The sequence below is a fragment of the Chiloscyllium plagiosum genome, chromosome 3 (genome assembly GCF_004010195.1).
Source record: "Chiloscyllium plagiosum isolate BGI_BamShark_2017 chromosome 3, ASM401019v2, whole genome shotgun sequence".
Classification (NCBI taxonomy): Eukaryota; Metazoa; Chordata; class Chondrichthyes; order Orectolobiformes; family Hemiscylliidae; genus Chiloscyllium; species Chiloscyllium plagiosum.
In genome coordinates, this window is record NC_057712.1 from 17,715,934 (window position 1) to 17,737,105 (window position 21,172).

Consider the following 21,172-nt stretch of genomic DNA (forward strand, 5'->3'; position numbering starts at 1 on the left):
TTCTCCTCCCTACCCCCCCCTTTCTCCTCATGGTGACTTCTGAGCTGCTGCAATCACTCACACCGACTGAAAGAAGAAACAATGGAACAACAGCTCACCCTCCTCACCCCAGCTCCTGATCCCTGCTCTCCCTGCGTTCCCATTCAGTGATTTCCCTGGTGCTAATTGACCTACATTGGCTCCTGGTTTAGCAATATGTTGTGTTCTCATATTACTTTACAAGTCCCTCCAATCACTCTATTGCTGTAACTTCTTCCAGCTCTGCTACAACTCTCTGTGCTCATCCAATTTTATCCAAATCCTCTATTGTAAGCACTCCACCATTTGTAGTCGTGTGTTCAACCCCCTAGATCATAGTGTCTGGAATTCTCTTCCTAAATCACATCATCTTTGTACTTCTCCTTCTTTAAGGTTGTCCTTAAAACTGACCAAGCTTTGAGCAAGCTTTTGGTCTTCTGTCCTAATATAGTGCTACATTTTGTTAGTTAATGCTCCTGGTAATTTCTAAAGATGCTAAATTAATGTGGTACATGAGGTGTAGTCACTGTTCTGTAGGCATACAGCAGCCAATTTGCATTCAAAACAATCTCAGGAATAGAATAAATGAGGAACTGAAAACGAGGTATAATCACATATTAATGATGCTGATTAAGAAAGGGGTGTTGCCTGGACTCTATGAAGTTTCACTGCTTTTCTTCAGCTGGCATCAAACAATTGTTTGCATCCACAGCTGAATAGGGCTTTAGCCTGATCAAAATGATACATCCCTCTCCTCCTTTAAGACATGGCTTAAAATTCACAACTTTACTCAAATATTTGTTCATTTTCTTCCTTAGGCTTAGTGTCCATTTTATCTTTGTGCCTCTGTGAATCACATTGGGATGTTTTTGCGATGTTAAAGGAGCTATGAAAATATAAGTTATTGTTGTGTAAATCCAACTTCATCTAATATATATTCAATTTTTCTTTTAATATTCCAGGATTTAGTCACGATAAGCACACAAGACCCAAAAAATAATAACTTGGCCAATGGGTAAGCCCTATTTGAACAGCCTGTTTGTTACACTTTTGTGGGATTTTGGAACATTAACTATCTTCTTATTCAATTGTCTCTTATCCATAGGGTTCTCTTCAACTCTATTATCTTAGTAAATATATTAATAGTTCTTGGAACACTAACTATCTTCTTGCTCAAATGCCTCTTATCCATCGGGTTGTCTCCACATTGATTATCTTAGTCATTGTTAATAGCAAGTACAACATTCGCCATCACTATTAACGGTAAGTGCAATAATGACTATTACAAGAATTTTGTAGCTCTACAGACGTTTTATTTTGAAAAGTCAGAAAACCTTGACAGCATTGTCTACTTGGCCACAATTACAGATCTGCTTTTAAAAATTCCAAAATACAAACTAATGACCCGAATTTTAACACTGGCTGAAATTTAGCACAGTGCTGCTTTCTCAGTAATTTTTAAGACAGAGCAAAACACTTACCAGCAAGGAGTGGAAATCACATCACATAAAGCTATACGACATGACTGTATCCTGTTGTGATTTGAATTGTAATACTTCTCTAATAGTGGATGATGTAGTATTTAATAATGTGCTCGATAACAAGCTGATTGTAGCAATTCCCAAAGGGAACATGTAACATGTGAAAGTTGGTATAACTTGCAATTAAAATAAGATTGCATGTTTTGTGAGGTACTTCATGAAGTAACATTACATGTTTAGAGACACTTGTCTCATTGGGATAATGAATAATTTATGTCAGTCTTCAAGATGGAAATGACAATGCAGGGTAAACATTAGAAAGTGGGACTGTGAAATATTAGAAGAAGTTAACGTGGAGAAAGGAGGTACTGGTAGGTTTAACAATCTTAAAAGTAGATAAATCTGCAGGCCTGATTGAGACGTATCCCAAGCTGTCGAGGGAATCAAGATTAAAGATATCAAAGACCCTGGCAGAAATTTTCAAATCTGCTCTGGTCACAGTTGAGGTACCAGAGGACTGGTAACGTTATCCTATTACCAAAAAAGGAAGTAAGGGATTAAGCAGAAGTTTACAATCCAGTCAGTTTAACCTTGGTGGTGGAGACATTATTAGAAAGAATTCTGAGGAATAAAATATATTGCACCTGGAGAGTAATCAGCATGGATTTGTTAAGGGAAGTTGGTGTTTGACAAATTTGATCAAATGTTTTGAGAAGATAATCAGGAGCATGAATGAAGATAATACATTTGATGTGGTCTACATGCAATTCTGGTCACCACATTACAGGAAGAATATGATTGCACAGGAGAGGTTGCAGGGGAGATTTAATTGGATGCTGGAATAAAGAGAAAATACAGCAGATGCTAGAAATCTGAACCAAACACAGAGAATGCCAGAAAAATTCAGCAGGTCTGGCAGCACCTGCAGGGAGAGAAATAGAGGTAACATTTCAAGTCTGGTATTACTCTTCAGAACTGAAGAAGAGTTATACAGGGCTTGAAAGCTTAACTCTGCATCTCTCTCCACAGATATTGTCATGCCTGCTAAGTTTGTCAGGTTACTGCCTGGGCTGAAGGATCTGAGCTTTGAGGAAAGATTAGATCAGCTGGGATGGCTTTTCTCAGAGCAACAGACAACGAGAGGGGTCCCGATAAAAATATAAAAGATTACGAGGGCCATAGACAGAGTATACAGAAAGGCTTTTTTTCCTTAGTAAAGGGATTAATCACAAGTGGGTGTAGATTTAAGATAAGGTAGAAGGTGAAGGGGAGAGCTGAGGAGAATATTTTTCACCCAGATGGAGTGGGACCCTACACACAGTATTAAAACTTGTGTTGCTATTGCCTCCAGGATTGTGGGCCAAAAGCTAGAGAGTAAGTGTGTGGTCAATAGCAATCGCAACATTAAAGAGAAATCTTGACAGATATATGAACAGGCAAGGAATAGAGGGATACAGACAACAGAGAGGTAAAAAGTTTTTAGTTTAGAGAGGCATCATGTGTCGGTGCTGTTTTGGTGGGCCGAAGGGCCTGTTTCTGTGCTGTACTCTTCTTTGTTTTGAGTCAGATCTTGATCGAACAGCAGGAGCACAGTGGGCTGAATGGGTTTCTTCAGTGCTGTGGCCATCTGTGAGTCTATATGGTAAAAAGTTGAGGTAGCTATCCTTGGGACACTACATTTTCATCATGTCAATAAGAGGATGATGCTTTATTCCTGTTCTCTGACTCGTAACTCCCATCACAATTCATTGGCCAATTCACAAGGTTACTCCCAAATCCTGCAATCATATATTTTCTCACTGTTTGTCAATGTAGAAAATTAACACATGCCTTCACTCACCTAATTCTCAGGAGTGACCTCCTCAGAGATTGAAATTAGTCAGACTTACTCTTCACACACACCTGCTGACCATCTTTGATCAACTAAAACCTAACCAAACGCCCATCCATTCTATCGCTGATAATTGATTCAATGACTTTTCCACAGTTGATGTAAAATTGGCAGCTCTGCATTTACCTGCTTTTTCCCCCTTCCTTTCTTCCTAAATAAGAGTGCAATATTTCAATCAAAATGTATAGTTCCTGAATTTAGACAGCTTTGGAAAATTGTAGTTAATTTGTCTATAATTTCTGCGTGGTGTAGAAAACAACAGATACCGAAGAGTTTCCCTGACCACATTCTTGCGAGAGTTCTGAGGACCTGTATCCCAAAATGAACTCTTCCTTACAGCCAAGCTGTTCAGTATTATTCCACCATTTTGATTGAAACTGTATCATTATTACTTTACTACAACTGAGTCCAAATCCTGGAACTTCCTACTAGCACTGTCAATGTACCTATAGCCCCAGAACTTTATTTTGAATTTATACATTCATGGGATGCAGACCAGCATTTATTTCCCTAATTCCTAGAGGGCAGTTAAGTATCATTCACATTGCTGTGCATCTGAAGTCAGATGTCAGCCAAACCAGGTAAGGGAAGTCTATGGGGCATTAGTGAGCCAGCTGCATATTTACGATTATCAACACTGGTTGCATGATTGCCATTCTGGTAGCTTTTTTATTTCAGATTTTACTTTACTGAATTAAAATTTCACTATCTGTCCAAGTGGGCTTCAAACTCACGCCCCTGAGAACATTAGCCTGGAGTTCTGAAATTTAAACACGAGTCCCCAGTCCCCAAACCTAGTTCTCTGGGTTACGAGAACTATGGCTACAAAATTTGCTAAGTGTGTAAACCTACCCATGAGCACGTTGGACAGCAAATTAAAATATTGTGCCATTCAAGACATTATTTTAAGCCAAATAAAATGTGCTGAAAATAAACTGAGCAGGTTTGGCAACATCTGTGGAGACAGGAATACAGCTTGTTGTCAAATATGATATTTGATTCCGCGGACACCAGGACTAACATAGGAGGAGAGATTGACTAAGTTAGGATTGTTTTCACTGGAGTTCAGATGAATGAAGGGGAGGGGAATCTCATACAGACATAAAATTCCAGCAGGACTAGACAAGGTGGTTGCAGGGAGGATGTTCCCGATGGTGAGTGTGTCCAGAACCAGGGGTCACAATCTAAGGATTCAGGGTAGACCACTTCGGACAGAAACGAGGAGTCATTTCTTCACCCAATCAGTGGCAAGCCTGTGGAATTCATTACCACAGGAAGTAGTTGATGCTAAAACATTGAATGTACTCAAGAGGCAGCTAGATATAGTTCTTGGGGTGAATGGGATCAAAGGTTATGGGGAGAAAGCAGGATCAGCCATGATCGTGATGAATGGCAGAGCAGGCTTGAAGGGCCGAATGGCCTCCTCCTATCTTCTATGTTATGTTTCTATGTTTCTTCCTTTCTGAAGGAGAGTCATGTTCAACCCAAATTGTTGGGGATGTTTTTCAGCTCTTAAAATCGAATAGGTAGCTTACCCACCGGCAACCCACACACCCTGAGCTGTTCCCCCAAATTATGAAGGAGAGATAAAGTATTTGCTGGCTCAATCACCCTTAAGCCTCTTGAGACTCTTGAGGTTGCCAGTTTAAGGCTATAAAATGGGCGGCACGGTGGCACAGTGGTTAGCACTGCTGCCTCACAGCGCCTGAGACCCGGGTTCAATTCCCGCCTCAGGCGACTGACTGTGTGGAGTTTGCACGTTCTCCCCGTGTCTGCGTGGGTTTCCTCCGGGTGCTCCGGTTTCCTCCCACAGTCCAAAGATGTGCAGGGTCAGGTGAATTGGCCATACTAAATTGCCCGTAGTGTTAGGTAAGGGGTAAATGTAGGGGTATGGGTGGGTTTCGCTTCGGCGGGACGGTGTGGACTTGTTGGGCCGAAGGGCCTGTTTCCAGACTGTAATCTAATCTAATCTAATTAAAAAAAAAAAATGCCCTGGTTCCACCTCTGCCATCATAATATGATGGGCAGGGACGGACAGAAGTGGTCAGCTGTGACTTTCCAACTTGAGGGAAAAGATGGGAAGGAAAGGTTGGTGTAAATTTTTTAATGGTGCCCTTTGTCCATTAGAGGCACCCTTCCAAGTTGATACTCCCAGCTTCTCAAACCGAAAGCCTCACCTCAAATTCCCTAAACCTCTAGCAACCTTGATTTCCCTCCACCCAAAAATCCTGGATTTACTGGCGTCCAGAATTCCTCTGTCAGAGATTCCCTCCCAGTCCCAGCAACAGTCACTACTGCAATCTGGCACTGCTGGGCCTAACACAGCCAATCAGACTGGCAGCAGCTCTCAAAGGAGTTGCTTTCTGTCCCTAAGGAGACTTTGCTGGTATGTGCCCCATTATACTGTCACTGTGTGGCAGCTCTTTATAAACTCAGTGGGCCCAAGACCTACTATCAGTTGTGTCCACTAGACATTTCACTCATTATCTCCATTGCCATCTCCACAGATGCTGGCAGACCAGCTGAACTCTTCCAGCACTTGATTTGTTTCAGACCTCCAGCATCCAGAGTGATTTGTTTTTCTAAACAAATCTGCTTTTTTCACTTCCTCGAACTTAATTGCTTAAAAATGTCTTCTGCTGGCCAGCCAGAAACATACTGAGGAATGTGTTCTCTTCTCTTTCAGATTCCACATCAACGGAAAGAACACATCTCAGAACTCAACTCCAATTCTCTATGATTACTTTGAAGAGGAATTAATGGCCAGTATTGTTAAAGAATACAGCTAACCACTAGTTAAAATATCAATGAAATCTGATCCATTAGATAGAATCCATGCATGTTTCCAAAGTGAAAAGGAATTAACATACTTTAATGCAATGCTTATTGTAATATAATTGTTTTGTATATATATTTTGAAAAGAATAAATGATTTATTTAAGGAATACTCACACATTCTCAGATATAACCAATTGCTGACTATCAATTACTATTATTTTGGAAGCTAGAATTTCATCAGATTAGTGGACTTACTGTCATTCACTAAAAGCTAGAGGTAGATGTTGAGAAAGTGTTGCCCCTGTTTTGTATGTTTTGCAGTAAAAAGCATTGAAAATTAGGTACTTCAAATATCAGGGGCATATTTTCATTTGCCAGCTGAATTTGCTGAGGTTATTCGATTCAAAATGAGGTAATAACTATTGGAGAAGTTTTAAGTTTAAGGACGAAATACTCTTTCATGTTTACTTCTGAATTATTTGCAATCGAACCTAAATTGAGCTTATTATTAGCAAGGCTACTTCAAGTGATGGAATACAAAATCTTCCTGTTCCTGAGGTGCATGATGACTTTTATTGACCTTTTGATTTCTCTCCAAAGCTATAGTAAATACGAACCTAGAGTGTATTAATTTCCTGAACATTTAAACAAAGGTTAACTTGTAGTTATGAAACTGTATCTTTCCCTTTCATCCCTATCCTGTCCCCACACAATTAATTTGTCACCAAGCTCATGGAACCCAGCTAGATTTGTTTTATTTTGTAGAAAATCCATTTAAAAATTTCTATTAATCCATTAGTGTTTCTCAAATAAATAAAATGTGGTCCTTTAAAAGATAATTGAGTAAAAGAAGATTAAAATGTATTCCCTTTCTGAGGTATATTTGTCTGTTTTGTGAATGATCTTCAAAGAAAAGCATTTAAAATAAGAAAGTGGGGTTTCAAAAGGGTCTCAAAGCTGGTGTCAGTTAAATAGCTGACCGTCATTATTACTTATTCACAGAAAAACTATGTTAACTGCTTACCAAAAACATGTTTTATGCATAAATCCAGGGAGAATAAACTGGCTATTGTTTTCTCTGGGTGCACTGTCCTAGATTATTGACACATTAGGTTTATAGAAGGACAATGTATTAGTGAATCTCTGAAGAGTGAAGCAAAAAAAAGCTCCTTTTTCCCACCTTTACACAAGACTTGCAACTCACTGCTTTTTGCAATCAATGTCTCTGTCTTTCCAGTCTGCAATGGAGAATAGCAGCAGGCATGAAGGGTCAAATGGTCTGCTCCTTCTCCTAAGTCCTTTGGTCCAATAATATCAGTGAGTCTACAATTCATGCTCACATTTCACAGGTAATCAATATTATGTTTACCCAAACAAACAATTTAATCATATTCCCCATGGGCAACCAAAAACAGCAAGATAGAGCTCTGGGATTTTCCCAAATGCCAAAGTTCTCATGTGTAGAATCTCATTAACTGCACACACATCTTTCTGTGCAACCCTTCAGACAGGCTCACTGCTTTAATTAATCACGAATGCTTTCACTCCATTACTGAGCAACTGATGTGTGATCAGGCAGGCAGACAGACAGGCCTGTTCCTTAAAGCTTACATAATGCACTTACAGTATGCCTTCGTCCTGCACAGCCTTCACCTAAGCCAACACCCTGGACATACCCTGCATACTTGACTCTTCTCCAATACCTAACTCAGTGAATGAACAGTGAATGGTACCATCAGATAAATATATCAGCTAAGTAATCCTAACTGCACAGACCAATAGAGCCCTCAAGTGTTGACTCTGCAGATTGAAGTTTGTCCAATGTATTCTGAAATTAGATGATAATGGTTCAATATATATATTGCATGACTTATGGAAGTACACGGCAAAGAAGGAGGCCATTGAGCCCATCATGTGTTCTACAGTCAACAAAGATTTGACTACAGTAATCCCATTTTCCTATGATTATTGATGCATTAGGTTTATAGAAGGACATTATACTAGTGAATTTCTGAAGAATGAAACAGTAGGATGCTACTCTTTTTCCACCTTTATACAGTTATATTGCTTCCTACTGCAAGACTTGCAACTCACTGCCTGTTGCAATCAATGTCACAACAACCCTGAATTTCTTTGCCTGTTTTCTTTCCAGTCTGCAATCCAAACTAACAGCAGGCAGGAAGGGTGAAATGGCCTGCTCCTTCTCCTAAGGCTTAAGGTCCAGTAACATCATTTTCATAGCCCTGGAGTCTGAGCCACACAATCCTCTTGCAGATGTCATGATCTATCTGTTTTCCCCTCACCGTTCGCTGCTTCAAGGAAAATAACCCCACCATATTTAATCTTTCCTCTTAGCTCAGACAGCATCCGAGTAAATTTCCTCTGCAGCTTCTCTAGTCCAATTATAATTGTCCTAATAAATAATGTGCTGACCAAAACTGCACCCGGTTGTGTGGCCCAACCAGGTTTTGATACAATGGGCCTCAGTGGCTAGTCCAGTATTTGAAGCCAATCACTAATTGTGCAGAAGGTAGTTGAGAGTCAATCACATTGCTGATTGTTGTCACATGGAGAACAGAGCAAGTTTGGAAGGCAAATTCCCTTCCCCAAAGAGCTTTAATGGTTTTTACATGCCAACCAACAGTGGTTACATAGTTACCATTAGGATTTCTTTATTGAAATTAAATTTCACCATCTGCCACGGTGGGTTTTGAACCTATGTACATAGGGCATTAAGTTGGGGTTCTGGATTACTAGCTGAAAATGTGTTGCTGGAAAAGCGCAGCAGGTCAGGCAGCATCCAGGGAACAGGAGAATCGACGTTTCGGGCATAAGCCCTTCTTCTGGATTACTAGTCTAGTGACATTACCACTACACCAGTGCCCCCACAAGATTTCTCGATCCCTTACCTTGTTATCCCTCCTGTAAACTGAATTACTTTACAGTTTTCCAGATTGAATTCTATTTGTCACTACTGTGTCCAAACACTACTACCATAGTCCAAATTATTAATGTATGCTCCAAACAGCAAGGCCCAGCATCTGGCTCCATGGAACCACATTGGAAACAAACTTCCAGTGGTAGAAATGTCACATACCATCAGCCACTGCTTCCTGAAACCCAGCACATTTGGATCCTGTGTGGTACTTTGCCTTAGATCCTATTATGGGCTATTACTTTCTTGACCATTAAGGATCCTATCAAAAGTCTTGCTACAGTTCATGTAGACCAGATAAAAAGCATTACCCTCATTAATACCTCTGGTTACCTTCTCATTGCTGATTATACGTGATTAATCCAAGTGTCGAAGCATTGTGTCCCTCAGAATTCTTTCTATTAACTGACATTGTCCCACCCTCATACAAGGACCTCCACTAAATTGAGGTTGAGAATGCAATCCTGAATCAGAATTCTTTGTCAATGTCTGGCTGAATCATTTCTGAACATGGCCTGCATTGAGACTCAAAATTTATACCAGTCCTATCACACATCAGTGAACCATATGTGCCCAAAGACCATCACTGTTATTCATATCACTCAATATTGTATTGCAGGATTAACAGCTTCAGCAAAACAACAAGATTTAATAACTCCACAGTTCCTGTGAGACTGATTTTCAGTAGCTTTAATGAAGGCCTCTGCAGGTCAGACACAATTCATGTGACTGTCAATCCCAGTCGGAGAGTGGCAGCTTGATCGAGGCTGCTTGACAGCTGTAACAAGTTGCTGGCTGTCCAGCCCATCTGGTTTTATGGATCCAAGCCAGCCATTTGCTGAGGAGGTGTTGAGGGTGGAGATGCATGTCACCCTGCGATAGTACATCACTTTCTAATCCCAATGCACAATTGCTCTTATATCACCATATGGATCAGCATTCCAATGATCTGCGGGAGACCAGATTAGAGGAGATGCATGATAGGGCTGAAAACCCAATCCGCTCTATCCACTGTCATCAGAGATCCACTCATATATGACTCTTAAGAAGAGGTATACTTTTTAAGCATGGGTAGTATCAATTAACCATGTTGCAACTGATGTTTACAAAAATAAGAAATGCGTTGCAATGTGTTTCTTAGTATCCCTGGGATTTGGAGGAAGAGATTTCAGAATTGGCAGTTTCCTTCTTAAGGAGTCTTAGGGCTGAATGTTATTTTCTTTTGGCTAAATCCAAGTAGGGTATGTTTGTTGGAGGGATTTCTGCCACAAAGGTGGGTTTTGCACTGTATCTTACCAACTTTGCCATATTAACTATCTATCTCATCCCCGTGGTGCACGTCCATGTCCAATTCCAGTCCCATTTCACCATACGCTGTTCCCAGAACAAACTCAGCCCTCAGCAGATATTCATTAAAAGACTGGCACCTATTGTGCTCATGCCATCTGTAAAGTGCCTCAGTGCATCTGAACAAGCACTGGCATTCTGAGATTGCCCTGCTTACACAAGGACGAGTTGTGAAAAGGGGAAGATGGCCCTTTGATTCTTCGACATGGCCCTGGAGGACCTGGTTGAGGGGGGGGTGATTTAAAGGCTGTAAAATGCCTGATTGTTACAGCATTAGGCATCATGTCATGGCCACAGACAAGGTTCCATGGATGGAGGTCATGCCATTTGGAAGCCAGAGGAACAATGCCTATGCAGGGTTACAGATGGTGCTGACACCTTTGGCTCGCCAGCTTTCGCAGCTCCAATAGTGTAGTTGTCAGTGAGTCATTACACAGTGTCTGTGTCTGAAGGCTGCAAGACAAGGGGTGCGGGGGGAGGTGCAATGCTTCAGAATAGTCTGTGAAAAGGGGCACTGCAGGACTGTGAGCAAAGTTCTTTACCTTTAGAAGCCCTAACCTCAGTGGGTCAACACCCACTTCTACAATGTGGATTTGCACATTGGTAATGGAGATACTTTGGGACAGGTGGTGAGCTGAAACTGCCAGGTAGCTGCTCTGGTTTCCACATCTTGTTTTTTTTCCTGACATCTAGATTGTTTAGAGAGGTTGGTAAGATAGGAAGGTGAGGCGAGTTGGGGATTAGCAAGCAAAAGTCCCCCTTAATTGGCAACTCACTGCAGCCTGGCAAGAAACCCACCACATCATTTATGAGAAGAGTAAAAGATGGAGTGAGATACTCCAGATATTGACATCGGCTTTGTCAGATTTCATCTCTGATTCTGCCACATTATTGCCATAGCCCGTGTCACTCAGACAGATTCTGCTGATAGAAATTCAGAAGAAAGTTGTCACAGAGGGTTAGCTAAAAGCTAATTCCCACATTGTCAATTTATTTCATAAATGCTGTATAACTGGAGACCTGCAAGTTCAAAGCATGAGCATAAATATGAAACAAAATACATTTGCAACTTGCTTCAATGACTTGGTATTTAATGTACAAATAGTATATTCAACCTTGCTCTGTCAAGCTGGGTCATTAGGGAAGATATTGTGAAATGCATATGTTAGTCCCACGCAGTCAGACTTGGACAGGGCTCAATTTTTCTTTAACCTGTTGCGATCACCTTTGTAGATGTTTTCAGAGTGAGCAGTTGTCCAGGCGGGAGAAGACTGAGAAATGAATGAGCTGAGGGTTGAACGTTTGGAGTGAGCAGGAAGGTGGAATTGAGACCGAGATGAGATCAGCTGTAATCATATTAATTGGCAGAGCAGACTCAAAGGGTCAATTTGCCTCCTCCTGCTTCAGGCCTTTCTGTTCATAAAATGTGAAATAAAATTATTTAGGCTCTTCATCAGGAATAGCAAAGGCCTGGGTTGTCTTTCCCAACAAAGTTCAGTGCAATTCTCTGGAAAACATTAGAGATTTTGTTTCCATAATGTTAATAACTTCAAAGCCAGAGGATTGGGTGGAGTCTGAAATAGAATTCTGTGGTGTGTGGGAAATTGGGATTGCTAGCGACAGAGCCCTATGAGCAGAGTTGACATACGTTTACACTGATGAGTAGCAGCCAGCTCTACCCCCAGGTTTACATCTCACCACATCTGAAGTGGAGAGACTGAAATTCGACATAATATACAGTCAGAAATTCAATGGCACATTCATAAGATTAAAATTTCCCATCCACAGCACACAGCTAAGCTTTGAGCACTCAGAGTAACAGCTCCTGGCAGGGATTAAGAGAGTAGTCTGACAGCACAATGCCTTAAATGGAAGGGGAAGAAATCGGAGAAGAATGCCTCTTTAAAACAGAAAGGAAGGAAGGAGGAAAGTCCCTCAGTGTCACGGATAGCATAGAAGCAATTTTAATACAATTCAGCAGTTGGAATTAGTTCCAAACACTATTAAGACACACCCATATTGGCATGTATTATTTCAGCAAGAACTGTTCCAGGGTTCTTTTACCCATTATATACCCATAGGAAAATAATGAAAGGTTGGATTGATCTGCAGGTTGGGTTTTGGCACACCAGTGACGCATTGAAGTTTTTATGTGTCATTGGTCAATATTGAGAGATAGATTTTGAATTGCATGCAATGTTCCTGTTTTCATGTCAGCACTTGCTGACTTCCTAAGCTACTTGAACTTCATCTAGATTGTTTCTGATTCACTCACTGTGCATGATCTCCTTATAGCAAAAGCACTTAGCCTTCAGAGTAATGATTTGGAGATGCCGGTGTTGGGCTGGGGTGTACAAAGTTAAAAATCACACGACACCAGGTTATAGTCCAACAGGTTTAATTAAAAGCACGAGCTTTCGGATCGTCGCTCCTAAAGCAGTGACATGAGGCTGCTTCAAGATTCCATCATATCAGGTGGTTGATGAAGGAGCGTCGCTCCGAAAGCTAGGTGCTTCCAATTAAACCTGTTGGACTATAACCTGGTATTGTGTGATTTTTAACCTTCAGAGTAAAACTTTGTTGAAAACTTCATCACATATTCACAGACTGGGCAGGTCATGTTATAGTAGCAGCATGCATTGCAGGTAATCTCAACTTAAATACATATCTCTTTCTTTCTCTGCTCTTTATATTTAACACAAGTAAAATACTTGCCTGCAAAGGAAAAACAATCCACAGAACCAGTATTTCACACTTTTGGCAAGTGACACTTGGCTCACACATACATTAGTAGTGTTTAGTATGTTCCAAATCAGATCTGTCTGCTCAGCACTTTTGGATTCAAAATAAACATATTTTGCAAGTCCCCAATTACACCTTGCCTTGAACAACACAAAGAAAATTGACCCCAAAATTAAGAATGCATAATGAATTTAATTATTCCGATTCAGAAGTGTTATTCTGTTTAGCTTCCTTTTTTGGCTTTTAAACACAAATATAACCCTTGAATGTGCAAATGTTTACTAACGTTTAACTAACAAGTTGTAACTTGCCATTTATAATGTCAACATGACACCAAGCGTTCAAAAAGGAATCTTACCTGTTCATCAATGTCTATTTACATAATTAATTCTTGTGTATAGCACATCACATATTTAAATCTGTCTTTACCAGAAGAGTTCATCCATTTATCATTCACTCTTATAGGCAACTTAATGAGACCAATTAAGTGAAATTACCTGAAATATTAGAATTTCAGTAGTCAGCTTTAAAATAGTTGCTTTTCTGTGAATTTCAATCTGACACACAGGAACATTTGGGAAGCTCTTCATCTTCAACTTGACTGACCAGTGGCTCCTTCTAAAGTAGTGACATGAGGCTGCTTCAAGATTCCATCATATCTGCAGGGTCTGCACTTCAAACATGTTCCAATCTGGGCAACAAATCCACTAATGATCCCCTTATCAGGGTTTGGGAAGAAGTTGGGACTGGTCCAATATACAAAGTCAACATCTATGACACCAACTTAGATACAAAGGTACCTAGGTACAAGATATTAGGTACAAAGTAGAAAAATAAGGAAATAAGTTAAAAGTTCAACATTATAGTTCTTTTTAGTATAAAGTAGAAAAATAACGAAAGAAAATGAAAAGTTCAGTATTAAAACCCTTCTTTAGCCACAGGCCTGTGGACAGTCCATGCTAGGTTTTCCCTCCCGCAATGGAGTCAATCTCCGCCACCCTCACAGTGCTCGATCTCTCCCCCTACACAGGGCTTGATCTCTAGACCCCGCAATGGGCTTGATCTCTCCCCCTCACGGGGCTCAATCTCTCTCTCCCCATACTCCGGTCAATCTCTCCCCCCATACTGGGCTCAATCTCTCCCCAACACTGGGCTCAATCTCTCCCCAACACTGGGTTCGATCTCTCCCCCCACACTGGAATCAATCTCGATCCCCGCACTTGGCTCAATGTCTCGCCTCCACTGGGCTCGATCTCTTCCCCCCTACATTGGGTTAGATCTCTTCCCCCTACACTGGGTTCGATCTCTTCCCCCTACACTGGGTTCGATGTCTCCCTCCCACACTCGTCTTGATCTCTCTCCCCTAGACTGGGCTCGATCTCTCACCCCCCCTCACAGTGCTCAATTTCTCCCACCCACACTGGGCTCGATCTCTAGCCCCTACACTGGGATCAATTTCTCCCCCACCACCCCCTACAGAGGTAGAAAGGGATAAGCCATAAAGGGTGCACATTGCTGCTCCTGTGCATCAGAGGTGGAGGGAGCAGATGGGTGTGGGTATAATGCCAATCAATCAGGCTTCTTTGTCCTGGATGGTGTCAAGCCTCTTTACTGTTATTGGAGCTGCACTCATTCAGGCAAGTGGAGGGTACACCCCTACACTCTTGACTTGGGTATTGCAGATGGTGGACAGGCTTTTGGGGAGAGAGGAGGTGAATTATTCACTGCAGGATTTCTGGCCTCTGACTGTTCTTGTAGCTATCATGTTTATATCATTGATGCAGTTCAGATTCTGGTCAATGGTAACCCCAGGATGTTAACAGTGGGGGATTTAGACATGGTGACACCACAGAAAGTCAAGGACAATGGTTAGATTGCATTTTGTTGGAAATGGTCATTCTCAGGCTAATGCTCTGGTAATGAGTTCAATGAAGGTCTGGAATAAAAAAGACTAGCCTGATGAGACCGTGTCACTCATCATAAAACCCATCTGGTTCACTAATGTTCTTAAGGGAAGAAAATCTGCCATCTTTACGTGGTCTGGCCGACATGTGACTCCAGACCCACAGCAATGTGTTTGATGTTTATTGAATTGAATTAAATTAGGTTTATTGTTACATATACTCATGGTACAGTAAAAGTTTACAAGTCACCACTACAGTGCCATCTTAGGTACAAAGGTGCCTGGATACCTAGGTACAGAATCCTAAGTACAAAACAGAAAAATAAGGAAAACAAAGTCAATAAGTTAAACATTATGGTCATTTTTACTATAAAGTAGAAAAACAAAGAAAAACAATTAACTGTTCAACACGACAGTCCATGAGTATTTGGCCATGCTGGATTCACACTCCTTACAAGGGCTCAACCTTGCCGACATTGGACATGACCTCCCCCAGCTGCTGCCCCCTGCTGTCTGCTCCCACTCTCACCCCCACTGCCCCCTGCTACCTGCTCCCACTCTCACCCCCACTGCCCCCTGCTGTCTGCTCCCACTCTCACCCCCACTACCCCCTGCTGTCTGCTCCCACTCTCACCACCACTGCCTTCTGCTGCCTGCTCCTACCACCTTGCACACTCTTCCTGCTACTACCTCGGGCTGCCACCCTAGTCTGAAATGGCCTCGACATCCAATCCACGCAAGGGTAATTAGGGACAGACATCAAATATTGACCTTGTGAGCAATATCTACACCCCATGTAAGCAGGTTATAAAATCTTACCAGGTCTCCTTAGCGCCTTCCAAAAGCTATGACAGTTACCATCTAGAAGGACAAGGGCAGCAAAGTTTCCAGAACAAGTAATAGGAAAGGGAAGTGTGGGAAGGGTCAGGAGTCTAACTTCAGGCAGAGTGGATAATGGGACAACCATGAGAAGGGGGCAGTCAATGCAGAACTGAGGGAGTCATACTTAAATGTACGCAGTATACAAATCAAGATAAATGAGCTGGGAGTGCAGATTGAAATAGGCTGGCATGATGTTATATGTATCACCAAGTCATGGCCGAAGGGACTTAGGGCTGGGATCTAAATATCCAAGGATACATGTCCTATCGACAGGACAGACAGATGCGCAGGGGTGGCAGGGATGCCTTGTTAGTAAGAAATGAAATTAAATCAATAGCAAGAGTCAGAAGGTGTAGAATCTGTTGGAATGGAGTTGAGGAACTGCAAAAGAGAAAAAAACCCTGATGGGTTACGTACAGGCCTCCTAGCATTAGTCTCTCCAATCCAGAAAGTGAACACTTGAAATAGTGGAGTCCTATTCAAATCAACCTCTTTAACTAAACTTTTAGTCATTTGATAAAGCCTCCTTCTTTACCTCAAAGGTTTTTTTTCATTGATAGCAACCTGTGAAGTGCTTAGGGATATTTTACTCTGGTATTAGTGCTATACAAATGCAAGTTGTTCTCATCAGATTTTGTAAACTTATTTATGGCAATCTTGGCCTGAATCTTTTTTTTTTGGCTAAGTGTTACTTGTTGATTTTTTTGGAGGGATTCTCGTCATGAGGCCCAGTGGGATTTCTCACAGTATCTGACCAAAATGGTCTCATTACCTATCTCCTCTGTCTATATGGTGCCCCCCTTTCTTCTGATCCTACCCCTATCTCACCATGCGGCTGGCACAGTGGCTCAGTGGTAAGCACTGCTGTCCTGAATCACAGGGACCCCGCGTTTGATTCCACCCTCAGGTGACTGTCCTTGTGGAGTTTGCACATTCTCCCCATGTCTGCCTGGGTTTTCTCTGGGTGCTTTGGTTTCCTCCCACAGTCTAAAAATGTGCAGGTTAGGTGGATTGACCATGCCAATTTGCCCCTAGTCTCCAGGGATGTGTTCTGCGGCTGGGTTAGTCATGGGAAATGCAGGGTTACAGAGATGGGGTGGGCCTGGGTGGGATGTGCTTTGGAAGGTCGGTGTGGATTCAGTGGGCCGAATGGCCTCATTCCAGACTTTAGGGATTCTATGGCAAATACATTAGAGCACGTGCCACCTGCAAGTTCCCCTCCAAGTCATTCATCATCATGACTTTGAAATATATTGCAGCTCCTTTAATATCACTCAGTCAAAATCCTGGATCTCATTCCCTAATGGCATTGTGGGTGCCATGAACCACATGGACTGCTGCAGTACAAGAAGGAAGCTCACCGCCCAACTTCACAAGGGCAACGAAGGATGGGTAATAAATGCTGGCCCGGCCAGCAACGCTCACATGGATGAATTTTTTTTAAAAGACACAAGGAAAGGAAGTTGCAACACAGGTTTGCATGCATGCTTAAGAACAGAAGCACAATGACAGAGCTGGAGGATCACATCGATACTGGGCAGAGATGGCTTGCAAAACAGCAGAGTTTTACTACGTGAGTGAAAAAGGCAAGGCTGAAAATTAGCAACTATCTTCCGCTAGAAGTAGATGAGACATCTTTGCCTCTTCCTGAGATCCCCAGCATTACTGTTGCTGCATTCAGCCAAATCAATTGATCTATGTTTTTTATTAGGAAACAGCTAAGCACAGCGTATATCACAAAGGCTATGGGTGTTGGACAACGTTCTGGAGACTACTCTTCCAGAAGAAGCTACACCTCTAGCCAGGTTTTGTTTTCAGTACAGCTGCAGCACTGGTATCCACCCAACAATGTGGAAATTGCCCAAATACCTTCTGTCCACAGAAAACAGTAAGGGCCCAATCTGTCCAGCATGCACACACCCATCAGTTGAGTGATGGAAAGTGCTGTTGACTGCACTCTCAAGCAATTACTCAGCTGATGATCAATGCCTGATTTGGGTTCCACCAGGACCAATCAGCTTCATACCTCATTGAAACTTTGGTCCAAGGATGAAAAGTGCTGAACACCAGAGTTAAGTTGAGATACTGTCCTTGAATCAAGGTAGCACAATATCATCAAAGAGCCCTGGTCAAACTGAAGCCGGCGAGAACTGGGGAAAATATTCCTCTAACTGGCATCACATTAGGACAATAGAAGAGGATTGCAGTTGTTGGAGTTCTGTCATTTCAATCTCAGGACATTGCTTCATACTGACCAGAAATGGAGATGTTTGCTGAGATTTGCATAGAAGTCATCAATGTCTATATGCAGCAAGACCTCCGACCATTCAGGTTTGAACTGATAAAATGACAAGTAATGTTTGTACCACTCAAGTGCTAGTCAATGGTCCTCTCCAACAAAAAAAGAGTCTAACCATGTCCACTTGATATTCAACAGAATTGCCATCATCAAATGCCCCACAATCAATTGCTGCAAAGGTCACCAACAGATCTGAAACTGAACTGCACCATCTGTATGAATACTGTGGTACAAAAGCAGCTCAGAAACTGGGAATTTTGCAGTCAAGACGGAAGTGTAGTGGACAGCCAAGAAGGTTACCTCAGCTTACAATGGGATCTTGATCAGATGGGCCAATTGCCTGAGAAATGGCAGATGGAGTTTAATTCAGATAAATGTGAGGTGCTGCATTTTGGGAAAGCAAATCTTAGCAGGACTTATACACTTAATGGTAAGGTCCTAGGGAATGTTGCTGAACAAAGAGACCTTGGAGTGCAGGTTCATAGCTCCGAGAAAGTGGAGTCGCAGGTAGATAGGATAGTGAAGAAGGTGTTTGTTGAAACTTTATTGCTGGAACAGCACAGCAGGTCAGGCAGCATCCAGGGAACAGGAGATTCGACGTTTCGAGCACAGGCCCTTCTTCAGGAATGAGCAGAGAGTGTTCAGCAGGAGAAGATAAAAGGTAGGGAGGAGGGACTGGGAGGAGGGGCGTTGGAAATGTGATAGGTGGAAAGAGGTCAAGGTGAAGGTGATAGGTCGGAGTAGGGTGGAGGCGGAGAGGTCAAGAAGAAGACAGCAGGTCAGGAAGGCGGTGCCGGGCGGGAGGGATACGGCTGAGACAAGGTGGGGGGAGGGGAGATGAAGAAACTGGTGAAGTCCAAGTTCATCCCCTGCGGTTGGAGGGTTCCCAGTCGGAAGATAAGACGCTCCTCCTCCGACCATCGCGTTGTTGTGGTTTGGCGGTGGATGAGTCCAATGACCTGGGTCAGGGAGTACAGAATTAGAAGGCATAGGTTAAGGGTGAGAGGGGAAAGATATAAAAGAGACTTAAGGGGCAACTTTTTCATGCAGAGGGTGGTACGTGTATGGAATGAGCTGCCAGAGGAAGTGGTGGAGGCTCGTACAATTGCAACATTTAAAAGGCATCTGGATGGGTATCTGAATAGTAAGGGTTTGGAGGGATATGGGCCAGGTGCTGGCAGATGGAACTAGATTGGGTTAGAATATCTTGTTGGCACAGACGAGTTGGACCGAAGGGTCTGTTTCCATGCTATACATCTGTATGACTCTATAAGAGGCTCCCCAAAGCCTGCCCACCATTCAGTAGGGATTCTTATGGAATACTTTCCACTTTCTTGGATGATTGCATGTCTAACAATATTCAAGAAGCTTGACAACATCCAATACAAAGAAGTCATCTTGATTAGCATCCCATCCATCACCTTCCACATTCACTTCTTCCACTATCTGTGCAATCGTAATATTTACAAACGCATTGCAGCAACTTGTCAATCCTCAGCCAGTAGCACTTTTCAAACCTGTGACCTCTATCACTGACAAGCAACATTCTCTCTGAGCTCCCCTCTCTAGGGGCCACAACCAGTGATTGGCATGCTGATGTGGTTCACGACATTGACTTCCAGTTCTGGAAGTTAGAACCACGCATGGAACTCCCCAAAGAATTTTTTAAATGTTGGCACAAATGCAGGTCAGAAGGATGAACACAACAGATGTCTGGGAGCACCACCATCTGCAAATTCCCCTCCAATCCACACAACTTTGAACTATCTTATGGTTCCTTCACACTTTCTTGGCTAAAATCCTGGAATCCCAACAGGACTATTGGAGTACTTCCATCACAAGGAATGGAATGGTTCAAGAAAGCAGCTCAGCACTACCCTCTCAAGGACAATTAGGGATGGATAATGAATGTAAGACTTGTCATTGATGTCTACATCTCTGGATGAATAAAGAATGTCTTGTCCATCTGTTATTCTCCTATTTTCTGACAAGCTGCTATTAATTCTTCCTTCATACCGCTTTCCACCATGTGGCTATTCTTAGTAGGCCTATACATCACTCCCAATCTGATTTATTACCTCTGTTGTTTCTCACCTCTACGCGGATAATCCAAGATGGAGGATGGGAAAAAATTCTGGCAGTAAGAGCTGCTCCTTTTTTTGAGATATTTTAGATGTTGGAGGAGATTTCCTCAAATTCCAGGAGCAGCAATTCTGTTTTATATGCTGTTGCACTGTTTTGGAACTTTGGAAAAAAAAGGTCAAAACAACAGCAGTTTAAAAGGAAGGAGAGCAGACAAAGGAAGCAGATGGTGAGGACAGTGCAGGAGAGAGAGAGAGAGAGAGAGACTGCACAGGTACCGCCTTTGCTGTTTGAATTTGTGTATCGCTGGACATCAGAGTGCATCTGGGAAAATTAACAAACAGTGAAATTCACAACTAATCTTGGAGGAACCGTTGGGCGAAGTTCACAGCACAGAATCAGATAAGTTTATTGTTGTTTAAGTCTGTCCAAGAGAAAGGCTGCAGTAGTGAATATCATGTATTCTTTCTTGATTATATGTTTTTGGAGATAAGTCTCTTGATTAAACTTAAAATATAAGCCATAGCTATTAATTTAACCTGGGGCAGTGTTTGGAGAGGAATAAGACAATGTGATTCTCTGGGTCTGTAGATTGTGAAGGAGCAAAAATGGCCTTTACAGTGATATGTACTTCCTGTCAGATGTGGGAGTTTAAAGACAGTTTAAGGGTTACTGCAGGTTATATCTGCCATAAATACTGTTGGATGCGAATCTTATCAGATCAAGTGGATCGGTTGGAGAGACAGATAGAAGCGATGAGGAATTTGCAACAGCAACAGTATGTGATGGATGGCAGTTATAGGAAGGGGGGAAA

At 42.1% G+C, this 21,172-nt stretch overlaps 1 protein-coding gene across 2 annotated transcripts in view; it reads left to right on the plus strand.

Annotated features, from left to right (window-relative positions):
• Positions 1-7,228, plus strand: part of LOC122541319 — a 16,640-nt gene extending 9,412 nt beyond the window's left edge. The window contains exons 2-4 of one of the 2 annotated variants that reach the window (XR_006309567.1): positions 981-1,033; positions 1,124-1,281; positions 6,077-7,228. Coding sequence is in view for 1 of the 2 variants with exons in the window: in XM_043677985.1 (XP_043533920.1) it covers positions 981-1,033; positions 6,077-6,179 (156 nt within the window). In the remaining variant the exon portion in view is untranslated. The remainder of the gene's footprint in view (positions 1-980; positions 1,034-1,123; positions 1,282-6,076) is intronic. The other variant, XM_043677985.1, reaches the window with a different exon arrangement.
• The last annotated feature ends 13,944 nt before the right edge of the window (positions 7,229-21,172 follow it).